Source organism: Zeugodacus cucurbitae, chromosome 6, assembly GCF_028554725.1.
Source record: "Zeugodacus cucurbitae isolate PBARC_wt_2022May chromosome 6, idZeuCucr1.2, whole genome shotgun sequence".
NCBI classification, from domain to species: Eukaryota; Metazoa; Arthropoda; class Insecta; order Diptera; family Tephritidae; genus Zeugodacus; species Zeugodacus cucurbitae.
This window is the reverse complement of record NC_071671.1, coordinates 73391169-73417456: the sequence shown is the minus strand read 5'-3', so window position 1 is coordinate 73417456 and position 26288 is coordinate 73391169. Positions and strand designations below refer to the sequence as shown.

At 31.5% G+C, this 26288-nt stretch overlaps 1 protein-coding gene across 2 annotated transcripts; it reads left to right on the top strand.

Annotated features, from left to right (window-relative positions):
- Positions 1 to 33: 33 nt before the first annotated feature.
- LOC105221465 (uncharacterized) lies at positions 34 to 24936 on the top strand. 2 transcript variants are annotated; one of them, XM_054234236.1, is made up of 4 exons: positions 34 to 271; positions 21332 to 21593; positions 21881 to 22316; positions 22418 to 24936. In XM_054234236.1, the coding sequence occupies exons 2-3, from the start codon at positions 21446 to 21448 to the stop codon at positions 22282 to 22284; spliced, it is 552 nt and encodes a 183-aa protein (XP_054090211.1). In that variant the 5' UTR covers positions 34 to 271; positions 21332 to 21445; the 3' UTR covers positions 22285 to 22316; positions 22418 to 24936. The 2 variants fall into 2 exon arrangements, with proteins under 2 accessions (XP_054090211.1, XP_011196792.1); XM_011198490.3 differs by having other exon boundaries at positions 35 to 271; positions 21881 to 22280.
- The last annotated feature ends 1352 nt before the right edge of the window (positions 24937 to 26288 follow it).

Genomic DNA, 26288 nt, shown 5'->3' with positions numbered 1-26288 from the left:
CTTTGCCGATATATAAAAGCAAACTCTGCCAGCCAACTTTATTCATTCTGTTTAGGACAGTGCAGTCGTGTAGTGCGAAGGTTAAAGTAATCCGACAGGTGTTCTTCCTCGCAATTCAATCGGTCAACATCGGGCTACAACGATTATTTTATTAGCAACGCTAAAGTCGGAAATAAAATAAATTTTATTGAAAGTATTTATAATAGCTAACAAAAATTGTTTGTATTACGATAAAAGTTGAATATAATCAGAGAAGTTGAGAAATACATCTGTGAGTTTGAATCCGTTAATATTTTTATAAAAACAATAATTACATTACATATGTACTTATGCAAAATGGCATATATTTATTAATCGAATGATATGCATATCATGATTTTTGTAAAATTTATACATTATATTGCAAAAGAAGAATTGGGAAAAATAATCAGTATTAAGTGATAAAGAGTGCGAATAGAGTTTTTACAACCAAAGTTAATTTGGTATATTGAAATCGTGTCACCTTTGGACTTATCTTCGACAATTCGTTACAGTAATACATTTCATTGCACAGTTAAACTCATAGAAAAAATAATACAATTCAATTTTCAACCTGTGTAAATTTATTACTTTAACATTTCACTAAAATAACAAATACGCCTGGTGAATATCCAACAAGGATGATTTTAAAAATTGAAAACCGAAAAGAAGAAAAGAACTTGAGTTATATAAACAACGAACATTTTCTGTAAAACATGGATAACTAAATAAAAGTAGTTTCCAATTTAAAAAGTTGGGCAAAATAGCTAAAAAAGCAAATGAAATAATTATGCTTGTCTAATTTTCTTTGGAACCACATTAATTAAAAATTTCTAGATTTTTATTTTGGTGTAATTGTAATCATGGTTATTTAAATAAGTGAAAACATTATATAAATTTTGTCAAATATTTTGCAATTCATTTATAAACTATAAGAAATTATTTCATTTGAAACTATACCAAAAAGTTAACAAGTATTTCATGATTATATAACATGAAATCGAACATAAGATATAAATAAAGAATCAATCGAAAGATACATATGTACATAGACGAAATTAAGTTACTGAATAGGTTCGTTAATTGACGGTAAAACTTGTAATATTTTATTCAATAGGTTCTTACCACTTCCAATGGTAATTATTAAATCGTCATAAAAAGTTTGCAAACCACTCTAAGACGTTGGAAATAAATATAACAGTATAATAGTTATATAATTACATACAGACGTAAATACTCAAGAACTATATTTAATTATGTTTGCAAATTATGAATCAAGTTTTAATAATAATATTACTAATTATTTTGCAAATGTTGTAATAACCTTTGTGACTTGATAATGCCAGGTTGTAGTTTTTAAAAACGTCTTTGTATTAATGATCATGATTGTATTCTTCGTTATAACGTTTGCATATGTATAAGAAAGTTATGTTTTTTTTTTCATCTGGCAACATGTTACACAGAGTATAATAGTTTTGTTTAACTAACGATTGTTTGTGTCACCTAGATATATGTAGGGTTATATGTATTTACCAAATTGATTACGGTGACGATTTGAATTGAAATTCGGATGTCTGTCCGTCCGTCTTTCCTTGCAAGCGATAACTACAGTAAAAATTTAGATGTCTTAATGAAACTTGGTACACATATTCGTTGGCACCCTGAGGAGGTTGGTATTGTATATGGGTGTAATCGACCCATTACCACGCCGCACAAAATGGCGAAAACAGAAAACTTATAAGAAGCTATTACTAAGTCATAAATAAAGTTATGAAAGTTGTATTTGGCATAGAGGACCGACCACCTAGGGAGGGTCATATTTGGGTGTACTTTTTTTGAAAAGTGGGCGTGGCACCGCCGTAAATAAGCTTTTTTTGCATATATCTCGTAAACTACTTAAGCTGTATAAACCAAATTAACTAGTCACATTTCCTTTTAGTATCCCATCACAGAACATGAAAATACGTGAAATCGAATAATAATCACGCCAACCTCGCATACAAAGGTTATGCTGAAAATTGCTAAAAGTGCGTTAACTCACAACGGTAAACGTCGGAAACACTAATACCCGGGTTCACAGTCCGTGCTTAGATTGTGCGTAAGATAAAACAGAGAAATAGTGTTTTACAGTTCATTCTTAAGTTATCTTTAAAATGGGAAACTTAAGCAAAGCTTAAATAACAGCTGATTTTTTATTTGAATTTTGAATTATTTGACAAAAATAACTTTATGCTGAATATACGGATCCAGTTGTGTGTTCTCATAGTAAAACTACATAAATAAATTGCGAGAGTATATAATGTTCGGTTACACCCGATACTTGTTTCCTAATATTAATGTGGCGTGGTGCTATTAATAAAATCTGTTAAATACTTCCCCTAGTCCCCTAATTTTGTCAAACTTTGACTTTTTGGTTAATTGTATTATACAGTGAAACTTCCCTAAAACGAATCACCATAATCCACAAAAAATCTTCGAGTTCGAGAGGCCTCGAGTTATAGACATTTTCATTAAAATATTAATTTTTCAAAAAGCTGTAAAATATAGAATACTGGTCGAAAAGTTCGATTTATGGAAGGAAATTTGTATGAAATTTTACTTCTATTGCCAATTTAAGAGTTCTGGTTATGGAGAACTTCGAATTATAGAAGTTTGAGTTATGGAAGTTCCACTGTATATCGTTTATACATATTTGCTATAATGTCATATATCTAAACAAAATCAAGTTAACATTTATTATTGGATATATTGTGTTTTTTTGCGGAAAATAGGCGAAATCCTTCCATTAATTATCCCAGACGTAGGTCCATTTCCTCCTTACAGCCAACAAGTGGTTCTTGTCCTTTCCCCAAGATTTTGCACACCCATGACGCAAAATGAATAAAGTAAAGTGTCATCAGTAGAGATAGGTTGGATGTAATTTTGACAAGTTCAGTAGCGTCGTTTCGAATAACGAACTCTTTAACATAATAGGAAAAAAAATCCACCTAAGTACTTTGTTGTAAAAATTTTTAATAAAAATTCTTATTTGAGCAATTTGTATATTATGCTTTTAGATGTATTGATTTTTCTGTAAATTTATGCAAAATAATGTTGTCAAAAAAGGCAAGTTTTTGTGGTTATTAAGTCCAAATCAAACTTGAGTTGCATAATATTTGAAAACCAATTATGTAAATCTTTGTAGTAATGTTATAAACAACTGTGACAACTTGACAGTGAATTTCTTAATATTATTAGTCAAATTTATTATTTTGAAAACTTTTTTGGGTAAAAAATCCCATTGAAATCTCATGGGAATATAAAGACACTGAGACACATAAAACTAATACATATTTTCCAAGTTTAACAATATAACTCAATAATACCATCCTAACTCAATTTATTACGAATGTCGTTACAGCCAATGCAAAAAGATAGAAAATCGCGTATACATACATAGTATGTGTATGTCAACAAAGAACGTTTTTAAATGTCTTTGAGTTTTTCATATTGATCGGTGTTATGACTATATGAATTTTTTATGTTCACAACTATCACACATTAATATCAATATTTATTATAACTTGGGTAAAAATTAAGATATCTTAATGAGAAGGGAAGGGCATTTGTGGTAAAGAAATTCCCAAAGAGTGGGCGCAGCTCTGTCCCAGAGGTTTTGTGTACATTCACAAACTAAAGTTGTATCATCGGAACTTACTGTGGCCATTTGCTTTCGGCACCCTATCATATAGTATTAAAATGAGTGAAATAGGGATAATAACTACATTGTGGACGTGGCCACGACCACTTTTTGAACGAAATGATGAAACATGTGTGGTATTGCTCAAAAATTGTCGAATTCGGAGCATACCTTTTCTAGGACTTAAATATTTTATAGAAATTCATATTCAAATTCAAATTCTATACCCTGCCTCTTTACACCGAATGTTAGGATTTTCAAACTTCAGTTGGGGTTTATACCGTTTAGAAGTATATATGTGAGATACCTTAGTAAATTTAAGTGAACGTATAATATTGGTTATAAGGAAGCTTGTTGGCGAAAATTAGTGAAATTAATTATTAGTGTACTGATTTTGGTTTTTACGCCGAATATATGGGCCAAATTGTGTTATCTTAAAAATATTAAATAACTAAATTGAGGGAGTATAAAATGTTCGGTTATACCCTTATATAACTTACCCCTCCCTTACAAGTTTTTGATAACATTGTGCTTATATCTTTATTTTATTTTTTACGAATTATTTCATTCAATACTGAAATAAACTACGGTTTTAGGTGTTGAAATAAATTTGGTGCAACTTCTTCTGCACCAAATCACCGATTTATTATCATAAGAGTATCTGAATATTAGCAACGTATATATAACGGCAATCACATTTTCTTTAAAAACCAAATGTAGTGACATAGATATTAGATAAATTTTTTTTTGTAATTTGTTATTTACGCTTATTCGATTTTTCCTTGGGACTTTTGTTGGTGTTTATCCAGAATAACGGTTAAATATCGTTATTTCACCGCCAGTGCGAAATAATTATAAAGACAATAGGTATTTCAATTGAAAATTTAAAGTTTTTATGTAAAAACTGAGAAATTGAGAAAATGTTACTAGCTTTTTAGATTGTTTTAGTTTTAGATTTTTCGCGAAATTTCCTGGCTTACCAGTAAGCCAACGGCATGTTCAAAAAAATTTGAAACGATATTTACATTTCATCTATGAAAAAAAGTTGCGAAACCTGCACTTTTGCCAAGGCATAAAATAGCAAACTTCGATTTGCAGGGAAATACAGAATTAGGGACAAAAATTGTTTTTTCTTTATATTTTCAGTAGAGAAAAATGTTAATTCAGATGGCCCGGAAAGAAACGACAAATGAAGGAGATCTAAAGGCTCTCATAATGAAATTCGAAAAGGACGGAATTTTGAAAGTGGGTCCCTTATGGTTTGGGCAGGTTTGAAGTATAGAAGTACCACTCCAAAACGTTTCGTTTCTACCAAAATGAGCTCGGAGTATTATGTGCAGCTGTTGGATTAAGGTCTAGAGACCTTGTCATTGCTTGACAAATACTAAGCGGATTGGATATTGTAATCGTTTGAATGGTATAGGGTAATCTAAAGAGATAATTGGGATTCGTGGTAGAAGTGCAACTTCTCCTTGAAACTTCCACTCTAAATATTGTAACATATTGCTTCGGGATTTGTTTGAATGCTCAAAGGTAATTTAAATGCTAAATTTTGCAAAACCTTAACGAAAATAAAAACAGTTGTCATAAAAAATACGAAGTTTCAAAATATTTTTCTGAAATCGATTCCACCTGAAACACATATAAATTTCGATCCAGTTGTTTAGTACGAGTTCAGTGATATACTCACATACAAAGTGTATTCAACAAAGTGATCTACGTATGTGACTTACATTTAGTCCACTTTGTTATATATACTTTGCTCGGGCACAGATGAAATATATACATATATAAAGATGTAATTTCAATAAGGTTTAGCCAAACGTCATCAATACAATAAATGAAATATATTTAATTATTCGTTTTTTCTGTCACTTTAATATTTTTATACTCTCGCAACCTGTTGCACAGAGTATAATAGTTTTATTCACCTAACGGTTGTTTGTGTCACCAAGAAATATAAGAGTTAGATATGGGGTTATATATACATAAATGATCAGGATGACGAGTGGATTTGAAATCCGGATGTCTGTCCGTCCGTCTGTCCGTTCAAGCGATAACTTGAGTAAAAATTAAGATATCTTAATGAAACTTGGAACATATGTTCCTTGGCACCCTGAGGAGGTTGCTTTCGAAAATGGGCAAAATCGGTCCACTGCCACGCCCACAAAATGGATAGGATAGGATCCCATTAGGGAGGGGCACATTTGGATGTATTTTTTTTGGAAAAGTGGGCGTGACCCCACCCCCAAATAGGTTTTTTATATATAACTCGCAAACCAATAAAGCTATATAAACCAAACTTTCTGCAGTCGTTTATTTTAGCCATTTCCTTATACAGTCCAAAAATAAAAGAAATCAGATAATAACCACGCCCACCTCAACTACAAAGGTTAGGTTGAAAATTACTAAAAGTGGGTTAACTCACTAAAGAAAAACGTCAGAAACACTAAATTTTACATAAGAAATGGCAGAAGGAAGCTGTACTGAGATTTTTTTTACAAAATGGAAAATGGGCGTGGCGTCGCCCACTTATGGGTCAAAAACCATATCTCAGGAACTACTCGACAGATTTCAATGAAATATATTATATACCGAATATTTTCTTGACACCTAGATGACACGTGTGAAAAATGGACGAAATTGGTTCACAACCACGACAACTTCCCATATAACTCATTTTTGAATGTCATATTATTCCTTCACTTTATAATATATACATTAAGAACCAATGAAGATAGCTAAATAAAACTTTACACAAACACTGTATATGATCTGTTGCATCACTTGTGAAAAAATTGTCAAAATCGAACCATGACTTTTCAAGGCCCCTGATATCGAACATGAAGAACTCAGTGCCTAAGGGGAATTTTTCCCCGAAAATATACTTAAGTAAATCCCTCAGATATTTTAATGTAATTCATTCCCTCTGATTTTTTTTTTTTATAACAGTTTCTCCCTGAACCTGAAATGGTAAAAATCGGGTCATAACTTCCCTCAGATCCCATATACCTAATTATAAGTAATATTAAATTAAGTGAGCGTTGTATCTTGGTGGTGAAAACGAGCGAAATCAGTTTAGGAATTACCTCAGTCCCCATATACTATTTATGATGATTTTCGTTATTCTATTGAACTTTATACCCAATATATGGGTCGAATTGTGTTAACTTTATAAAATTACATCAATAAATTGCGAGAGTATAAAATGTTCGGTTACACCCGAACTTAGCCCTTCCTTACTTGTTTTAAATACTTTCATATGAAGTAATTAATTCTTAAATTTTGCTGTGAGTTTCCTCTTCGTAGTAAAGGGAGTTACATTTGTTTCTTTCTTTAGCTCCATTACTAACGGTATTATACTATACTCTACATAGTTCGGTTTTTATATAGAGTGTAATATGCACATCAATATTCTCAGTGGTTTATTTTAAAGATGTTTGCTTTTCAGCGACAAACATAAGGGGTGCTTTTAGTGAAATGCGCATTTTTACACTTCAAAATTTATTTGACAGTGAGCTTTGTCGAGTGATAGGAAACGACAGGTTTTCAAGAGTACTTGACACTGTTTAACGTGAACTCTCATTCCAAGTTAAACGATTTACAAATTCTTAGTCTATGTTAAGCGTATATCTGCACCACATACATGTATTAACTCTTTTATATCTCGTATTAACTGTAAGGTCATCTAGACATTCAATTGTAATGCTGTATTTTATAAGTATTGATATGTTACGCAATGGCATCTGTCAGATCCCAGGATTTTAGACATATATACATATGTATTTCCGAATTCTATTTAGTTCAGTTTGACATTTCATTATCATATTATTCTTCATTATAAATAAGTGGATTATTATCTCAGGCCAACATATAATTTTAAGAGTTGATGGAACTTTTTGGATACTGCAAAATATCATGCTGGTTATAATGCTCTTAACTTTTGTTACTTTTTTTTAAGTTCCTTAACTTAATATTAAGCTTTCTTCATGCCGAAGTTACTTATGCATATAAACAATGCCGATTAAGTTAATAATTTTTTTATTCTTACAAAATATGATATTTCTAACTAACTGACAGCTGAAAGCTAAGCATCACTCCCAGAAACAAAACAGTCAAACTTGACGTTATGTCTTGTATTTTGTTATTAAAGGGTTATTTATGCTGTATTGTTTGTGTTCGCCTCTAACAGGTCCAATTAAAATGTCTACAAGTTTTAAAGAACATAATATAGTTATTAACTTTTCCTGCAAGTCAATCGCACTCACGTATTTGAGTTGTTTCCAGCTCAACTTTGATAAGCAATATTCATCGTGGTTGTACTCGAATTGGAATAAACTAACTTTCCTTGGGATTTCTCACAAGGAAATGCTAACAAACCAAAAGACAAACAAGTATAATTTTATTTTTTATTTGGCTGTCCTCATAAAAAGTTATCTTTATACCATCATAACTTCAAAACTAAGAAGTTGATCTTAATAGCTGAAATATTTTAAAGTATCTTCTTTAATTAAAAAAAATTATGCTCCGAGCGATAACCTTTTTTATTTTTAATCGGCTTTGGTATCGGTATCGGCCAGTATCGGCCACAAAATTAAGCATCGGCATCGGTATCGGCATCGGCCATATTTGGCCGATTCTTTCTACTTTTTTCGGTTTACACTATTTTGATTTCTTTAGAACATAAAATTTGAATTCTTCTGTTTACCGTATAAAACACAGTTAATCACATTTGACTAAACTAACAATTCACCATGGTGATAATTTAAGTCTAGTATAAAGAAATTCAATATTTTTGCATTAATGAAATGGTTTCTTTAGCACTGCATGAAACATTCGATTTATGTTAAATAGGCACAGTTTTGTTTAAAGTTGTTGAGGTTATAGAAGCATTCGTAACTAGGTTAATTTATTTTTAAAAGTTTCGTAATAATCACTGTCTGGCTGGCTGGTGCTGGCCTGGACTACAAGATGAATGGGAAAGAACCTCCAAAACAACCTTCCTAGAACCTTCCATTGAGTCACTATCACCCATGAAAAATTAGGCGATTTTAGTGATTTTTTTTAAGAAAGTACTCAATCGAAGTTTTTTGGACATAATAAGGTGTACTTTCAACTATACTATATTTTAAGATTTTTATTTTCAAAAATTTGGAAAAATAAAGGAGTTATGGGCTGTCTTGGGAGGTGCCAAAAAAGTTCCCCAAATGCTGACATGATTACGGCCGAATGAGTAACTGAAACACAAAAATTGAAAAAGTTTATTAAAGTTGAATATATTCCCTATACAATGTCCTACGATTATTGAAAAGTATCAAACATTAACAAAATGGCGTAGTTTGGAAAAAATTTTGATTTTTTAGGTAAAAAATGGAATTTTTTTAAATGCCAAATTGACAATTTTCAACCAATCAAAAAGATCGTAGGTCATTGTATATTAAATATATTCAAGAACATTCAGTTTAAATTAGAAGTTGATCGGTCAATATCTCGTTGAGTTATGATGGCAATTATGTGAAAAGTCGTTTCGAGAAAAACGCGTTTAAAGTTTTGACTATAGCGGCTTATACCTATAAGCGATTGCTCTTTAGAACGCTGCCATAAAAAAACTATTCAAGATACGACCTTACCGCTTTCACAGGATATTTTTGAAATTATATACTATCGAATCAGCAAAAAATAAAAAAATCGATTTTTTGAAAATGCCACACCGGTATACCCCCTTAAAGGAAAAAAGCTACATTGCTGATTCGCTTTGAGAAAACGCGAATAACTTATTTGTTCTATCTGTATCAACATAGATCTTATAATAATAATTTATTTAGTTTTGAGTATTAATTAAAAGAATAAACAACTTCATATTTACATATGAATTGAGTTGTTTACTTATTTGTGATGTTATTTGCCTTTGTTTTTATTTTGTTACTATACTAATTTACTAAATAAAGTTGTTGATGAAAGAATCGGCATCGGCATCGGCATTCTTTGCCAACTGGCCGATTAATCGTCATCGGCATCGGCATCGGCATCGGCCAAAATTTTGGTATCGGTCGCACACTATAAATTACTAGTTGTGTTTATTTCAAACTCTGTAGAGCATTTGTTTGATGTTCTAATGGACCTTCTAATTTTAACATTCCATAAAGAAATATCGGAACATTTTTGTAGTTGTAGAAAATTACTAAAAAACCAACTTAATTAATTTTCATAGGCTCCACGGAAAACATCAATGCATTGGATAAGAGTGAAAAGGTACATAATTCAATTAAAAGATAATTAGGAATTACATTTTTAACAGCATTTACAATATTTTAAATACAATAATTGGTAGAATAGGTATTCCCTCAGTACAGTAGCATTCACTTTAAATATAACATAAATTTTGATTAAGCACTTGGTTATTGTGTATAAATATATTCAAATGTATGTAAATGTGAATTTTTCACAGTAATAAAAAAGCTTCTCAGAAAAGAAAAGATAAATTCTAATATTTGTGAGTGGAATCCTTAATGGCTGCACGCACTTTTTAACGTGTATTATTTTTGATTTAGACAGTCCTTAGCAGCGTACGTGCAAAGTTAATCACATACTTCCTTATATCTGATCAGCTGTGTGATGTTACAATACTGTATCATAATATATGTACCTACACTTTACATATACTTTACTTACAGATACATCTGCACTTTTATCATTAGGTATGTGTACCTAAATATGTATTTTACATATATAGACAGCGCTCGCTCGAAAACGTGAATTAATTTTTACTTAAGGGAATATGATAGGAAATAAATGTAAGAGAAGACTGATACTTAAAAAATCAATTGTATCATTTGGTTGAAAATTCCAGCTTCGTTTTCATTTAATTCTGAATACAGGTTTTTGGCTTTTTCTTTCAATAGCTTTCAAGAGCTTTCTCCACTTTGGGCATCTCTGAAGTATGCAGTGTTTTTCATTTTCCAGTTCTAGGAAATGTGTCGTTTACGAGTTTTAAAATCCCTTGTCTTTACGTTTTAATGCCGTTTAATCGTTGATTTAGCAACATTATACAGCAAAACCTGTAAAGTTGGATACCCTTATAATTGGGACACTCGCTCAAATTGGACAAAATGCTCTGTACCAACATAATAGAGTACAAAATATCCATATATTTACTGCTTAATTTGGACACTGCCTATCTTGGAAGTTGGACAAAATGTGTCTAAATTTTTAAACGGCAAGCATTAAAATCCCTTTATATCTTGGACAATACATTTAATATGTATGCATATTTGTAGGCTTTTTACTTTTATTACGCACTATTGTATAATATTTGTACCGCTTGAGACATAACATTCAATTTAAAGCTTTAAGTGGTGAAGGAGCAAATGTAGATCTTAAAGCAGACTCAGATTGGAATGAAAAACTGTCAATACTTTTAAAAAATTATTTACCATAGGATCAGTTTAATGCGGATGAAACTGCACTCTTTTATCGTCAATTACCTACTCGAAGTTACGTTGCAAAATGCTCAGTTTGTAAAAGAGGCAAACTGGCAAAAGAAAGACTGAGCGTATTGTTGTGCTGTAGCAGTACTGGAGAAAAGTTAATGCCACTAGTTATAGGTAACGCTGCGAAGCCGCGAGCTTTTCACCGAAATAAAATAGACACTAAAAATTTTATTGTGCAATGGGCTCACAATAAAAAGGCTTGGATGACAATTGTATTTTTTCAGCATTGGCTTAGCTCTATCAATGAGCAAATGAAGAAGCAAAATAGAAAAATTATTTTGTTTATTGACAACGCTACAAGCCACAGTTTAGTGAATGAATATTCATATGTGTTTGAAAAAATTTCTGCCACCGAACCTAATAGTAGAAATACAACCTCCCCACCAAGGAATTATTAAAAATGTTAAATCGAAATATACATCAAAAATTATGATTTCTCTGATAGCACATCTTGGTGAATGCAACAATGTAAGTGAATTGTCGAAAAGAATTTCTGTTTTGGATGCTATTCGGTGGTTGGTTTTTCCTGGGATGAATAGACTCTCTTGTGAGAAAAAATGCTATCAACGTGCTGGATTTCCTTGCCATGATTTCCTGGAATGTCCACCGCAAAGAGATCTGAATTATGAAAGTTTGATAAATCACAACTGTCCTGAACAAATTCGAAATGTATTAGTATCGCCCATACTTGTAGAAATATTGAGAAGTCGATAAAAATACATGAACAGGTGAATGATTCCCATGAAAACGTGGTAGAGAAAGTAAAACATATCTCCCATGTAACTTCTTCAAGTGAAAGTGAAGATGAGTGCACTGAAAACTATAATCTTCCTACTGCAAAGGAGGCTTTATCAAACATGAATGAAGTCATTATTTACTTATGAGCCCATCAACCAACTTTGCTACCGGAGTTTTTAAAATTAAAAACGAAATTGGAACAAAATATAAGCTTATCAAAATTAAAGCAAACTGAAATAGATGCATATTTTTCTAAAACATAAGTAGTAGTAGTAATACATATTTATATTTTAAAATTTGTTATTTTTTATGTTTTTTATTATATATTGAATTCAATGTAAGTTTTTAACTCAATTTAAAAAAAAGTCAATAAAATGAAAATAAAACATGGACACTCGCGTAACTTGGACAAAAAGTGCTGAACCGCAGGTGTCCAGCTTATACAGGTTTTACTGTATTTCTTCACGAAAAACGTCAAACTGGATCCTTTTAAGATGATTCGCTAATTGACAGAAAATTTCGCTATAAAATTAGAAATTTTATGAATTGTTTTCATAGACAGTTGACACACTATTAATAGTTTGGAATGTATTTTTTCGATTAACGTCATTTTGTGAACGTGAGGGTGAAGTGACAATTGCAATATTGGTATTCAGGCAATCAATCATAATTGAATCTAAAATATTCATGTTTTTTCGAAGATATTAAGGTTTAGGAGAATTTTAAACAAAAAGTTGGTAATTGAACGGAATAAATTTAGATATTTTCTAAATATTTAGTTGTTTTTATTACACATTTTTCTATATCTATATCATTATAGAAATATCTGTATTACTCGTTTAACATTTAGTTATTTTATTCTTTCAATGTTTTAGAATCATTAAGAATTCTCGCACTATATATTAAAAAGGAAAACCGCATAATTGAGTAAATTTCATTAATACGGACGCTCGTAAAATTCTAATGTAATTTTAAGAGTCTTTTATGCTATTAAAACAAGCGTTTGGTTTTGCTCATTCATTCATCGTTTGATTAACGTCTCTTTAAAGTTACCATCAGTGTGCAATAGAATTGTACGTAAAATTACAAAAGAAATTAGTTCTGCTAATTGGAATTTAGTGATTTTATTATATTGAGTAAACGTTGCTAAGGAATTCCCGCTATTAGAATTTATTATGTTTACCAAGCATCAGCTTACTCAAATGACCATTGTGTTGATAATTACATGATTTTATTCGAATTTATTTTGTGTGCCCTAGATTTAGTGGTAAAAATTAGGTAAGCTGCTAGTACAGACTGCATTGATATTTGTGTTCCAAGCTTTCTATTGTAATAATGAATAGGAATTAAAATTTATTACAGGAGCTTAAGTTAAAACTAAAAAGCAATCTATGTGAAAATTTACATAAATGTACATACATATCTTTATATCTCTTTCAAAATTAAGACAGTAAGAAAGAGAATTCATTTTAGAAATTGAACTGAATGCAAATGTAAGGATTAAACTTTGTGATACGTCTTTAATTGACCATAATATTAGCGTGTCAGCAATTTGTGTTGGGTGTAAAGGAGTGTTCGGAAAGGATGAATGTACACATGCATAAGTATATGGAGTTAGATGTGAGTCGATGATCAGCTGACGTCTTTGGTTTTTTCAGTTACAATGGCTTTAACACGTATGTGTACATATCCATTATCTCTGCTATTAGTATATTTCTATTCCATTTTCATAAGTGGAGGTTGAGGTACATATTGGATTTCCATCTTCAATGTACCGATTTTCGAAACTCGTAAAAGTACATACAATAACTTCGATACATTTACATCTCGCCCTCTTGACATAATAAAAATTTCAATATGATCCCATTAGTGCCATTAGGTAATTTGCCTTTAAATATATTGCTCAGATATCAAAATAAAATATAGCAGAAATAGTGTTCCTCGATATATTCAATGTAAGGGTTTCTGTCCCTCGAGTTGTCTATACCGCACATAACGGATAGAGCGGTGCGATAGATACCTTAATAAAGTTATGAGAATGTTACATATATCATAATGTTAGAGTACCAAACTTAACTGATATCGGTTCTCATCTTCCCTTCACAGAACTTCAAAATTTTTCCTACTATCGAGGCATGCTGCCATTCCTTTAATCATTCATTCTTTTAAGAAATAAGTGTTCTAATCAAAGGAAATAAAGTAGGGCTCTTAAAATTATTCGATTAACTTGAAAACCGATTATTCCAATATCCGGTTTGTAACCGTTCGTACGAATATTAACCGGTTAGTACTATTCGATTAGCCGCAATGTGACGACTATTCGAATAGTCGTTCTACTGCGGTTATTCGAATAGTTATACTGTCACTATTCGAATAAAAGAAAATAGAAGAAAGAAACTATTCGAAAGAAAGAAAAAAAAAAGAATAAAAGAAAAATTGGATTTGAAATCCAAGCAGCCTTTGATTTTTGTTTGTTTTTACTTGTGAAAATGTCAGTTGTGCGCATTTTTTCTGTATTTCACTTTTTTCAATAAAAATGGAAATTGAATGAACTTATACTATTCGAATAGTCGATAACGAACGGTTAAGCAAATAGTCGGAAATGAGCGGTTAATCGAATAGTCGAAGACCGACGACTATCCGAATAGTGCAAATCGAATATTATTATTCGAATAATGCCTTATTCGGTTAGTCGATTAGTCGAATACCAAGAGCTCTAAAATAAAGCATTTCATCTGCAAATAAATTCATCAACTAGTTGGCTATAAATTAATATGATGTCAGTAGAGCCCATTCGTATTCGTCATTCATGTAGATAACTATGTATATGCATTCATAAGGGTTATGAATTGGTGTAATGACGCAAATATTAATACATACATGCGTATAAATATATTCACACACATATGAGTAACCTTATTCTAAAAAGATTTGTTATTATTGTTATAAAGGTATTAAATTTTTCCCTATTCCCCTTTGTTGAAACAATTATTATTAGATATCTTTGGATTTTTCCAACACTTTACTGTGTAAAATGAAAACCAAATACAAACTATCAAACACGAAAAACAAAGGCAACCTTTAATATTGGCAGTGTTGGTCTGAACTATCGATTTGACACTGTACAGTCATTATAAGTTCTTGTACTTTTCTTTCCATGGATTAAACCATATGGTGGTCGCAACACGTTTAGAAAAATTCAAATACATACCCAAAAATGTTCATTGGGAATTTGTGTTAAAAAGTATTTTTTCCAATTGACAATTTTTTTGTGAACCACGTTGACATCCATAAAAGCAAACACATTTTGTTACTAAAAAATTCAAATGACTATTACACATTCATATACATATATATATATATATATATATATGAACATTGACTCACATTGACCTTTTGTCCGTTTAAGTTATAAAATAGTATGTGGGAATATAACAATGTAAATTTTAATAAGAGACACTCCCGCGTATTTCAACATTTATTCACCCAAATAGTATCGTGTGCTTGTATAGGTACAAGAAGTCGCTTCGTTTGTGAGTTATCCCTAAAGGGCGAGGTAGCAACTGTTATGTGTTCCCCAATGTCAACCATTTAGTTAATAAGTCTAAACCCAGGCGAATTATGGCGTCATTGAACATCATATATTTTCTTTCTATTCTCTTAAAAGATAAAACAATTACAATATACTTAGAATTAGTCTCTCAACTGCAATTCAGACTTCCTATCGAGTTTATACCAAACGCGTATGTAATCTTTTTTTATGAAACCATGTTGACATATTTTCTTAATCAGTTTGGTATCAATAATGGAATCATTATGTTACTCTATCCCCTACATAGCTAACGAAAGGTATTTGAGTACCTGATTAACTTTGGGAAATTTACGAGCTTGTTATGGTTCTAAAGTCAGAAAACTATCTTCATATAGTCTCGTCTTATAGACCAATTGCACTACTTTCACAAATTTCAAAACTTATTGAAAAATATATCTTCCAAAGATTAAAATCTATAATCGATTAAAAGCAGTTAATACCATCGCATTAGCACGGTTTCAGATACAACCATTCAACAATAGAACAAATTTATAGAATAACATCCGAAATAGAAAAATCTTTGGAGAAGAGAAACGTGTGCTACTGTATTCTTTGACGTTGCGTAGGCGTTCGACGGGTAAAAACTAAAATTATGTCTTCCGATTTAGTAATGTGCTCTTCTAGAATCGTATATTACCTTAATATTTTTCTGTAAAGCTAACTAACTAAAATAAATTGAAGCATCCTCAGGGAAGTATTTTGTATATTCTGTATACGAGAGAATTACCTTTAGCCCTAAACAGTATGACTGAATTTAACGAAAAAGCTGCGCTAAACCTGTAACATGCACTCAACTCCGTTGTAAATTGGACTAAGAAGTTGAGAATAAAACTAAACGATGGTAAGTCGGTTATTGTGAATTTTGCAAGCAAATTAATCACTTATCAACCTATAAGTATTCTTGATGTATACATACCATGCATACCTTGCAAAATACAGTAAATGTTGGTACAAATGTTCCTTGGAACCTTGGAGGATGGTATTGTAGATGGTCGAAATCTGACCATTGCCGCGACTATGAAACGGCGTTAACTGAAAAACTGTCCTATGACGTGTCACCGCCCACTTTTTATTTCATATAACACTATTTTCGATTCCATCTGATTCGTTCACTTAACCATATATTAATCAGGCACCAGTGGGAATAAAACTTTGTACAAGTGAAGCATTTTACCGAAAATACCGGTAAATTTGTCAGATATTTTAAAGAAATTAAGTGGGGATAGTTTTCTCCTAATAAAATGTGTCTTTTACAAAAATTGATGAAATCGGGTCATAACCTCCCTTAGCTCCAGTATACATACTTAATATTGCGATTTTAAAATTAAGTAAACATATAATATAATCTTAGATATAATTTAGCTTAGAGCCGAAACTGATGAAATCGGTCCAGGAATCACCTCATTGAATAAGTAAATTGCGAGAGTATAAAATGTTCAGTTACACCTGAACTATATACATATGTATGTATAAATACTGCCACATAAAAATATAAATATGGGGAACAAACCCAACCATAAAAATTACTCACAACGAAGAGTCTTAGATGTGCATTTCGATTCACATTTTAGTTTGTACAAATATATACATATATTTTTTTCATTTTTATATTAAATATGAATAGAGAAGTATTTCTTCTCACAATAGTTAGATTCATAAGTAGCCATGCACAATTAATTGCAAATAATAAATCAATTAAGGAATTAAGACATATAAATAATCTTATATCTGAAATATAAATATATCTCTAATTAAATGGAAGATATCCTAACGAAACGATTTTAGCTAAGAATAAATAAAACAAGTTGTATAACTAATTGATTGAAATGTATCGTAATTAGTAATTTAATATACGACTGAAATTTAAAAAATCCTTTTAAACAGTTTCGTATAGTTTGAGAAAGTAATTTGTGTTCGGTTTGGCCCAAACATAACCCTCCTTATTTGTTTAAACGCACTTAGTCCACTTCCGCTACCTTTTTGAAAACACATGTAAGTATGCTTGAATGAGTACGTCAGAGCTTCCTCTCCACAACAAAACACATAATGTCGGAATATTCACTTCTTCAGCATCCTAATTGACTTTTTTGTTTGTGGTTTGATTGCACTGCACTTTGGTGGTAATTAAATTACGGCAACCATAATTGCTGCAATAATGACAACACTGCTGGCTTTTGTGATTTTTTTTACCGCTGTTCAACAGAAAAATTGCACATAGTTATATTGCGGCAGACACCTGCAGAACCCTGTTCACTTTACGCTCACTTGCAACTCACCGACGTGAACATAGTACTTATAGCTCAACTATGTGGGTGTACTTGTATTATACATACGCTTTAAAATATGAAGCAAGGAAGTGTTTAATATCTTGACAGTACGTTGTATATTGTTATTGCGTAGTTTTTAAAGTGTTACCAATAAAATGCTACGTATGTATGTAGATACAATTGTTCCTAATGGACGTTTGCAACATGTGCGGTCAAGTTACGTGGTAATGTTACATTAAATGTTCTTTTTTTAAATATGTATATTTACTGGTAAAATCGAAAAGTATACATTCTAAGCAAGATATGAGCGTTAATAGTTAAGAAATTCTAGGATTTCTTCTTTATTGGTATTCGCCGTTGCCAATGTTCAAAGGACCATACATCTTGCGCAACTTTTTCTCTCGAATGCTAGTAGTTCCGTCTCATCGTATGTTGACAACATCCATATTTATGCACCATAAAGCAGGACAGGGATGATAAGAGACTTTTGTTCGTCGTGAGTGATTCTGCGTTGGATTTCAAAGCTGACATTGTTATTGGTGTTAATGTTGGTTCCAAGATATACGAAATTATCTAAAACTTCAAAGTTATTACTCTCAACAGTAATGTGAGAGCCAAGTCGCGAATGCTCTGACTGTTTGCTTGATGACAGGAGATATTCGTCTTGTTTTAGTTCACTACCAGACCTATACGATTCGCTTCCTTATCCAGTCTGGAAAAAGCAGAACTAACGACGCGGTTGTTATCAATCAATGATATCAATATCATTGGCGTACGCCAACAGCTGATCACTCTTATAGAAGATTGTACCTTCTCTATTAAATTCTGCGGCTCATATAATTTTCTCCAGTATCAGTTAAAAGAAGTCAAACGATAGTGAGTCACATTGTCTGAAACCTCGTTTGGTATCAAACGACACGGAGAGGTCCTTCTCGATCCTGACGGAGCCTTCTCGCTTTAGTTCGCCTCCAAACGGATGTCTGTTGGCTACCCAGAGGATACTTGGTCCAAGACCGGAAGTCGTGAGCGACTTAAGCCACATGAAAAAAATTGTTAAGACTAGCTGTGTCAAATATTTCTTACCGCTGGTGGGGGAAAATAAGTGATAGTCTAGCCTTATTGAGAAATTATTTCATTCTAGTTTTATTTTTATTTTGTCACTGCTTATATACAATTTTTGAATACATCTTAAGAACTAATTATATGCGTATGTGTGTATGTGTGTATGTCTATATGTATATTTTATATGTTGCACGATAAGGGGTTATTTCAAATGCACACAAGCAATTGCCCAAATGTATTTTTATAACCAATAGGTTATCTTGTGCATACATATAAATATGTTTGTTTATTAATAGTTGAGTGCATGCGTGTTGCATATAGATGCATGCGTGCCTCATGCGTGCCTCATATAAATGTATGTGTGTTGCATGTATGCGTGCAACATATAATGTATGCTTGTTGCATATTAATGTATATATGTTTATGTGTTTATTTATGTATACAAATTTATGTTTTATATGTAGCTCCTCGGATTTGCTAAGGCATAAAAGAATGCATGTTCAATGATATTTGAACAAAAATCGTTCATGGCCAATGGTAAATGACAGTCCACGCTATGCCCACTAGTTTTTCAGAATAACTCGAATAGTTTTTATTATATATGTATGTAGATGTGGTTATTTATCCTTTTAGAGGGCGAGGTCGCAACCCACACCGCTTTGACTCAAATTTGAGTTTCGTATCATATTTTATTATATTGGTTCTTTATAAATAATAACTTTTTTGTGGGCGTGACAATAATCCGATTAAGCCTATTTCGTGAATTCGGCAGAGAAGCAAGATGTGTACACAAAAATTTTTTTATACGCGACTATATACATATATACAAATCAATCTTAGGTGTTTACATTCAATCTCAAAAATCGTTCAAAATTTTATAAGCGTTTGAGTGTAAACATAATATTATTGTAACAGTAACACACATTTGTATATATTCTATACTAACTACAAGAAAACGAATGCATATTATTCATATAGTAGATTAAATATTGACGTAAAAATAGAAATGGCCGCACAGTGTATCAACACCATTATAAATAAACTCAGATATAACAAGTAAGGAAGGGCTAAGTTCGGGTGTAAATAAACATTTTATACTCTCGAAATTTATGTATTTAATGTTATTAAGATAACTCACAATTGGACCCATATATTCGGTATAAAGCACACTAGAATAACGAAAATATTTACTTTACTAGCCCCCATGGGCTGCACCGATTTCAACTATTTTTGCCACCAAACTACATTACATTCAAAATTATAGGTATCTCTCTAAAAAGGTGTCAAATGCATTAAATTCAACCCGAGCGATTGTTTAGCGGGGTTCATTTTTTGGACTTGGAACTCTGTACCTTTATATTATAAATCTCAGCAACAACTTAACTAATTTAAGCCATACTTGATGCATCATAATATTTCATTGATAAATATAAATATCTGTCAATGCTGATACCTGAAAATATATCTAAATTTATACGAATCACGATTTTCTCTCTCTCTTCTTAACACTCAAGATTTTTGAGACACTTAAGCGGTAAAGGCACTTTAATAAATGAAATGAGTTAGATATAGGGTTATATATGTACATATATCAAGATGATCAGAGTGACGAGTACTCTCCAAGTCCGGATGTCTGTCTGTCCGTCCGTCTGTGAAAGCAATAACTTGAGTAAAAATTGAGATATCTTGATGAAACTTGGTACCTTAAGAAGCATATTTGGATGAACTTTGTTTGGGAAAGTGGGCATTGCCTCACCCCCAACATTTTTTTGTAAACTACTAAAGCTAAACCAAACTAAACTAAAACCCTTGGGTAGTTGCTTTTAGCCACTTCTTTATACAGTCTAAAAATGGAGGAAATCGGATTATAACCACTCCTACCTCCCATACAAAGTTGTTGAAAACTATTAAAAATGCTTTCATTCAGTAAGGAAAAATACCAGAAACCTTAAATTTTAATTTATTGAAATCGGTCCAGGAATTACCCCATCCCCCATATACTATACATATGTATATAACATAATGATTTCAGTTATTCTAGTGAATTTATGTCGAATATACGGAACGTTGTGTGTATAATCTCTCTAAATAAATTAATTTCGAGAGTATATAATGTTCAGTTACACCCAAACTTAGCCCTTTCTAACTCTTTGTTTATTATTTTTATCAAATTAATATTGTGTTTCAAATACACATATTTTCACATGTACTTTTGAGCTTATTTTAAAAAAGATAATGAGTTTTCTATATATTACAATAGAATTTATTCAGGTTTATATGTAAATTAAATATTTTTCTAAATTTGCACACTTATGCTGCACTGTGCTATTTGACATCAGTCAAAGATAATATACCTGAGGCTATTATACTCTGTTATCCTCGCGTACATCTATATTGTTATTTGATTTAAAGTAGCATAAAACAAATTTATTTATAGTAGACTCACACATCCTATAATATATTTTCTCGTTTTATTCTGTCATAGGGCATTAATATACGCGAAACCAGAAAACAAATACTCAAGATTGCGAAGCAATCTCTAATCGGCTTTGAAATTTCTTAAAAGTACTTATTCACATTTTTAACATTGGCGACAAATATGTCTCAGTCAAAAGTCTGCTGCAAGGGATTCTTCTATTTGGCGACATTTTTAGTGTTAACACATTATTTAATCGAGCCAGTGATTGGAGTTATTAGTGACAAAGAAGAACAATTTATCAATGGCGCGGTATACAAGAATGATTTTGGTGCGTATACTCAACATGTTATATTTATCATAAATAAAGCATTAATTTCTACGTAGTTCTGTGTAAATACAAATGTTTAATTTTTTATTTCAAACCCATAATTTAATATAATGTATGTACAAATATATAAGTTCAAAATTATTTGATTTGAAAGTTAGTTTATATATGTGCTTTAGAAGTTTTATTGTTAAACTATATTTTATATACATAAGTTTAATCAAAATCTAAAAATTATCAAAAATTATATAATTTCAAATTACGAAGTGACATAATTTCTTCCTCAACAGAACCACTCACATTACCCAAACGACCCTCTTTCTTTGTTGGCAGCCGTTATGGACGATCCAGTGGCGGTGCTGCGTTAAGCTCTTCGAAGACGCGTCGTCTAAGTGTGGTACCTCGTAACGATCGTTTCTTTTTGGGTTCACGATATGGGAAGCGATCCGAAGAAAATTCTGCTGCAGAAATCTATTCACCATATGAGCAAGAAAACCATTTTGTTAACAATGAGGCTATCAACGCTATGAATGGTTTAGCATTACAACATACTAGTATTAATAAATTGCCGTACGGCGAAAATAATAATATGCTAGAAAAGCAACATCACCAACCAGACCAAATACAAACATCTTTACTGATGTCTTGTGTATATACTGGCTTGAGGAACTTCTTTCGCTGCCGCAACATGTAAGCATCACAATCGTCCTTAAGCACTGGATACTTGTATGTATTCCATTTCTTTATTTCATTTTGCTTACTTACATTGATACATCTACAAGATGTAAACAATAACTACGACTCTTTCCTCTTACTGTTTATTATAGCGAAGAGATTAATAACATTATCAACCAGTTGACGATTGCTCATAGCGTCGAGGAGAAAAAGTAAACGATATACGAACATTATTAAAAGTATTAAGCAGTTGTCCAACACCTGTGGATGTACAGCAATATTATGTTTTTTCATCTATAATAATATCACTACTATAAACAATACAATACTACATAGATATATTTTACGGCTCTACCTATTCTAGGAATTGAATACACAGCGCTCTCGCGGTAACTCGAATTCCCGTAAAATCCAACCACTTGCAAGCTCGAACGATTTGCCTTCATTGACTATTTTATAAATCTACAATGTAACTTCAACAAACGTTTAGTACAATTTAATGTTTGCTTACAAATCTCACTTTTATATCAGAGGCTATAAAAACACAATAATATGCAAATCTGAAGAGACATTTACTCCATTAATACTACGTTCCTCTATCATAATATTAAAATAAGCTATCGACGTTATACATAGAGTTTCTACTACCTAATCATTGGGAATATTAATAAATCGTATTAATTTAGTATCTCGAACGACGGTGTTGGTAGTTTAATAAGTTTGAGTTAAAGCGAGTGCGCTGTAATTAAAAAATATGAGTATAAAGTGATATGAATATTAAATAATATCCTTATTATATCTAAATATGTACATGCATATCTGTGTTGGAAAGAAAAATTGTCTTACGTTGATTATTCAAGAGTCTTAAACAAATGTTCTGGTTATTTAAATTTTGAACTTTATTTCATATATGTATAATATTACCTAGAAACACAATGCGTATAGAGTTTAAAACTTTTCATACCCATAAATATTAGCATTTACTGAATTCCAACACAGATATTATTTGTAATAAATAAGGCAACAAAAAATCACGACAAAATTGGAATTCGTTTACATAAAAAGTGAAGTTAAAATTTTGAAAATGGGCTGGATAAATTTTAATTGTCACTAAAATACTAACAAACTTCGAATGATATATTAAAAAGTGCAGTTAAAATTATATAACGGCATAATTGTAAATAATATTGTAAAGATATAATAATCAATAATTATATAGCTTAGCAATGTCTAAAATAAATAAAGGGGACATACATCTATTTTAATTCAGCGACATCTATGTGTGTACCATACCTTAAGTACTTCATAGAAATATGTTAGACGTTTTCTTTGAAAAACTTTAACAAGAATATAGCCATTTTACGGATTCAATTTAATTGTGATAAAAGTACTGTTTATTTATTAATTAACTAGTATTACATTATATTATTTGTGTGGAAGCAGTTGTTATGATTTTTATGCCTATAAAAATATACATTTGTGCGAACAATGTATGTATGTTGTTTAATACTACAAATATTTAATAAAGCATATATATAGTTATATTAAAAATTATTATTGTCTATGAGCAACTATTCTGTTTTTATTATACGTAAATATTATGTAACGATTCTAATACAAATCTAAGCAGTAGGATATAGTTTTTTGTTTTCTCCGTTATGTTATTATCTCGTTATATAGTAATAGAGCTCAAGTAGCAGAACTAAACCACTGCGGTAACTGTTTTATTACAAGTCGTATAACTAGATATATTTTCGGAACAGACAAATCAATCTTGAATTTTTGGTCCCACAGGTTGATATCAGTTGCCCACGTGATAAAGGATTTCAAAAGAATGGCAATAAGCACAAAGCGGGTTACGCCGTTTAAGTAACATATGATGAAATAAACTTATTAATTTCCCGGGTTATGCCATTTGGATCAACTAGATTACTTTTGCACCGACAGAATGGTCTTCATTAGTGACAGTGCCAAATTCTATTCATACTAAATTCTATTAATGTCATTAATATTCCCGTTATTATACTCTCGCAACATCTTGCACAGAGTATAATAGATTTGTTCATATATCGGTTGTTTGTAACATCTAAAACTAACATAGTTAGATATAGTGTTATATATACCAAAGTGATTAGGGTGACGAGTAGAGTTGAAATCCAGATGTCTGTCTGTCCGTCCGTATGTGCAAGCGATAACTTGAGTGAAAAATAAGACATAAATATTGATAAAACTTGGTACACATGTTCTCTGGCACCTGGTTGGTATTGCAGGTGGGCAAAATCTGACCATAGATACATTATTTTCAATTACAAACAGAAAGAAAAACAAGTAAGGAAGGGCTAAGTTCGGGTGCCACCGAACATTTTATACTCTCGCAATTTATTTATTTAAATTTATTAATATAACAAACAATTTGACTCTCATATTCGGCATATATATGGTATAAAGTCCATTGAAAGTTTTAAAACCCTAATATTAAGTATATGGGAGATAGATGAAGTTATGACCCGATTTCACTCATTGTTGGGACGGAGACATATTATTAGAAGAAACATATTCCCTCAAAATTTCTTCAAAATATCTGAGAGACTTAACCATAATTTCGGTAAAAAATTTGTTAGAAGTACTGAGGTCCTCATATTCGATATATTGGGTCTTGAAAACTTATGGACCGATTTCAACGATTTTTAGAAGGGCGATGCCACTCATTAAATACAGTATTTTTCTGTTACGATATCATCACTAGTACTATGTTTATGTATTGTAAAGTAAACTATTCAGACCGACTTCAAAGTTCTGGTATATGGGAAGTAGGCGTGGTTGTGAACCGATTTGGACTATTTTGACAACATATCATTGGAAAGCTAGGAAGATATCCGAATTTCATTGAAATTGGTCAAGTAGTTTCGGAGATATGGTTTTTGACCCATAAGTGGGCGGAACCACGCCCATTTAAAATTTTGTATACCATTTTGAGTGCAGCACTTTTGTACCACCTTTATAAAGAAATTTAAGGCTGGTTTTCCTCACTGAATTAAAGCATTTTTAGTAGTTTTCAACATAACCTTTGTATGGGAGGTGGACGTGGTTATAACCCGATTTCCTCCATTTGGACTGTATAAAGTAGTACATAAAAGAAACGACTCTAGAAAGTTTCCTTGATATAGCTTTAGTAGTTTGCGAAATATGTACAAAAAACTTAGCAGGGAGCGGGACCACGCCCACTTCCCCAAAAAAAATAATTCCACATATGCCCCTTCATAGTCAATACTTCATACCAAATTTTACTTCAATAGCTTAATTTATGGCTGAGTTATAGCTTTTTAAATGTTTTCGGTTATTGCTATTTTGTGGGCGTGGCAGTAGCCCGATTACGCCCATTTTCGAACATTACCTTCTTATGGTGCCAAAGAATATGTAAATCAATGTATGTTTACTCAAGTTACAGCTTGCACGGACGGACAGACAGACATCCGGATTTGAACTTTACTCGTCACCCTGATCATTTTGATATACATAACTCTATATCTAACTCGTTTAGTTTTAGGACTTACAACCAACCGTTATGTGAACAAAACTATAATACTCTCGTAGCAACTTTGTTGCGAGTGTATAATAATTTTTTCTTAGGCATAATATTACAACAAAATCAAAATACAGAGTAAAACCAGCCATCGCATGGTGCCAGAGAATATGTATTCTATTCTATGCTGTTTTTCTGTTTTTCTATGTCTGTTTTTTCTACTATTGTGCCTCTGGGCAAAATCGGGTCAATACAGGAAGTATTAGTAGCCCCCATATACCTAATATATGGATTTTCAATCTTCCGGTGGACTTTATACCGTATATATAGGTTAATATGTGAGATATCTTAGCAAAATTAAGTTAACATATAATCTTGGATATAATGTAGTTTGGTGGCCAAAATAGTTGTAATCGGTCCAGAAATTACCCCAGCCCCATATACGTACTACTGGACTTTATGCCGAATATATGCTTCGAATTATGTGTTATTTTAATAAT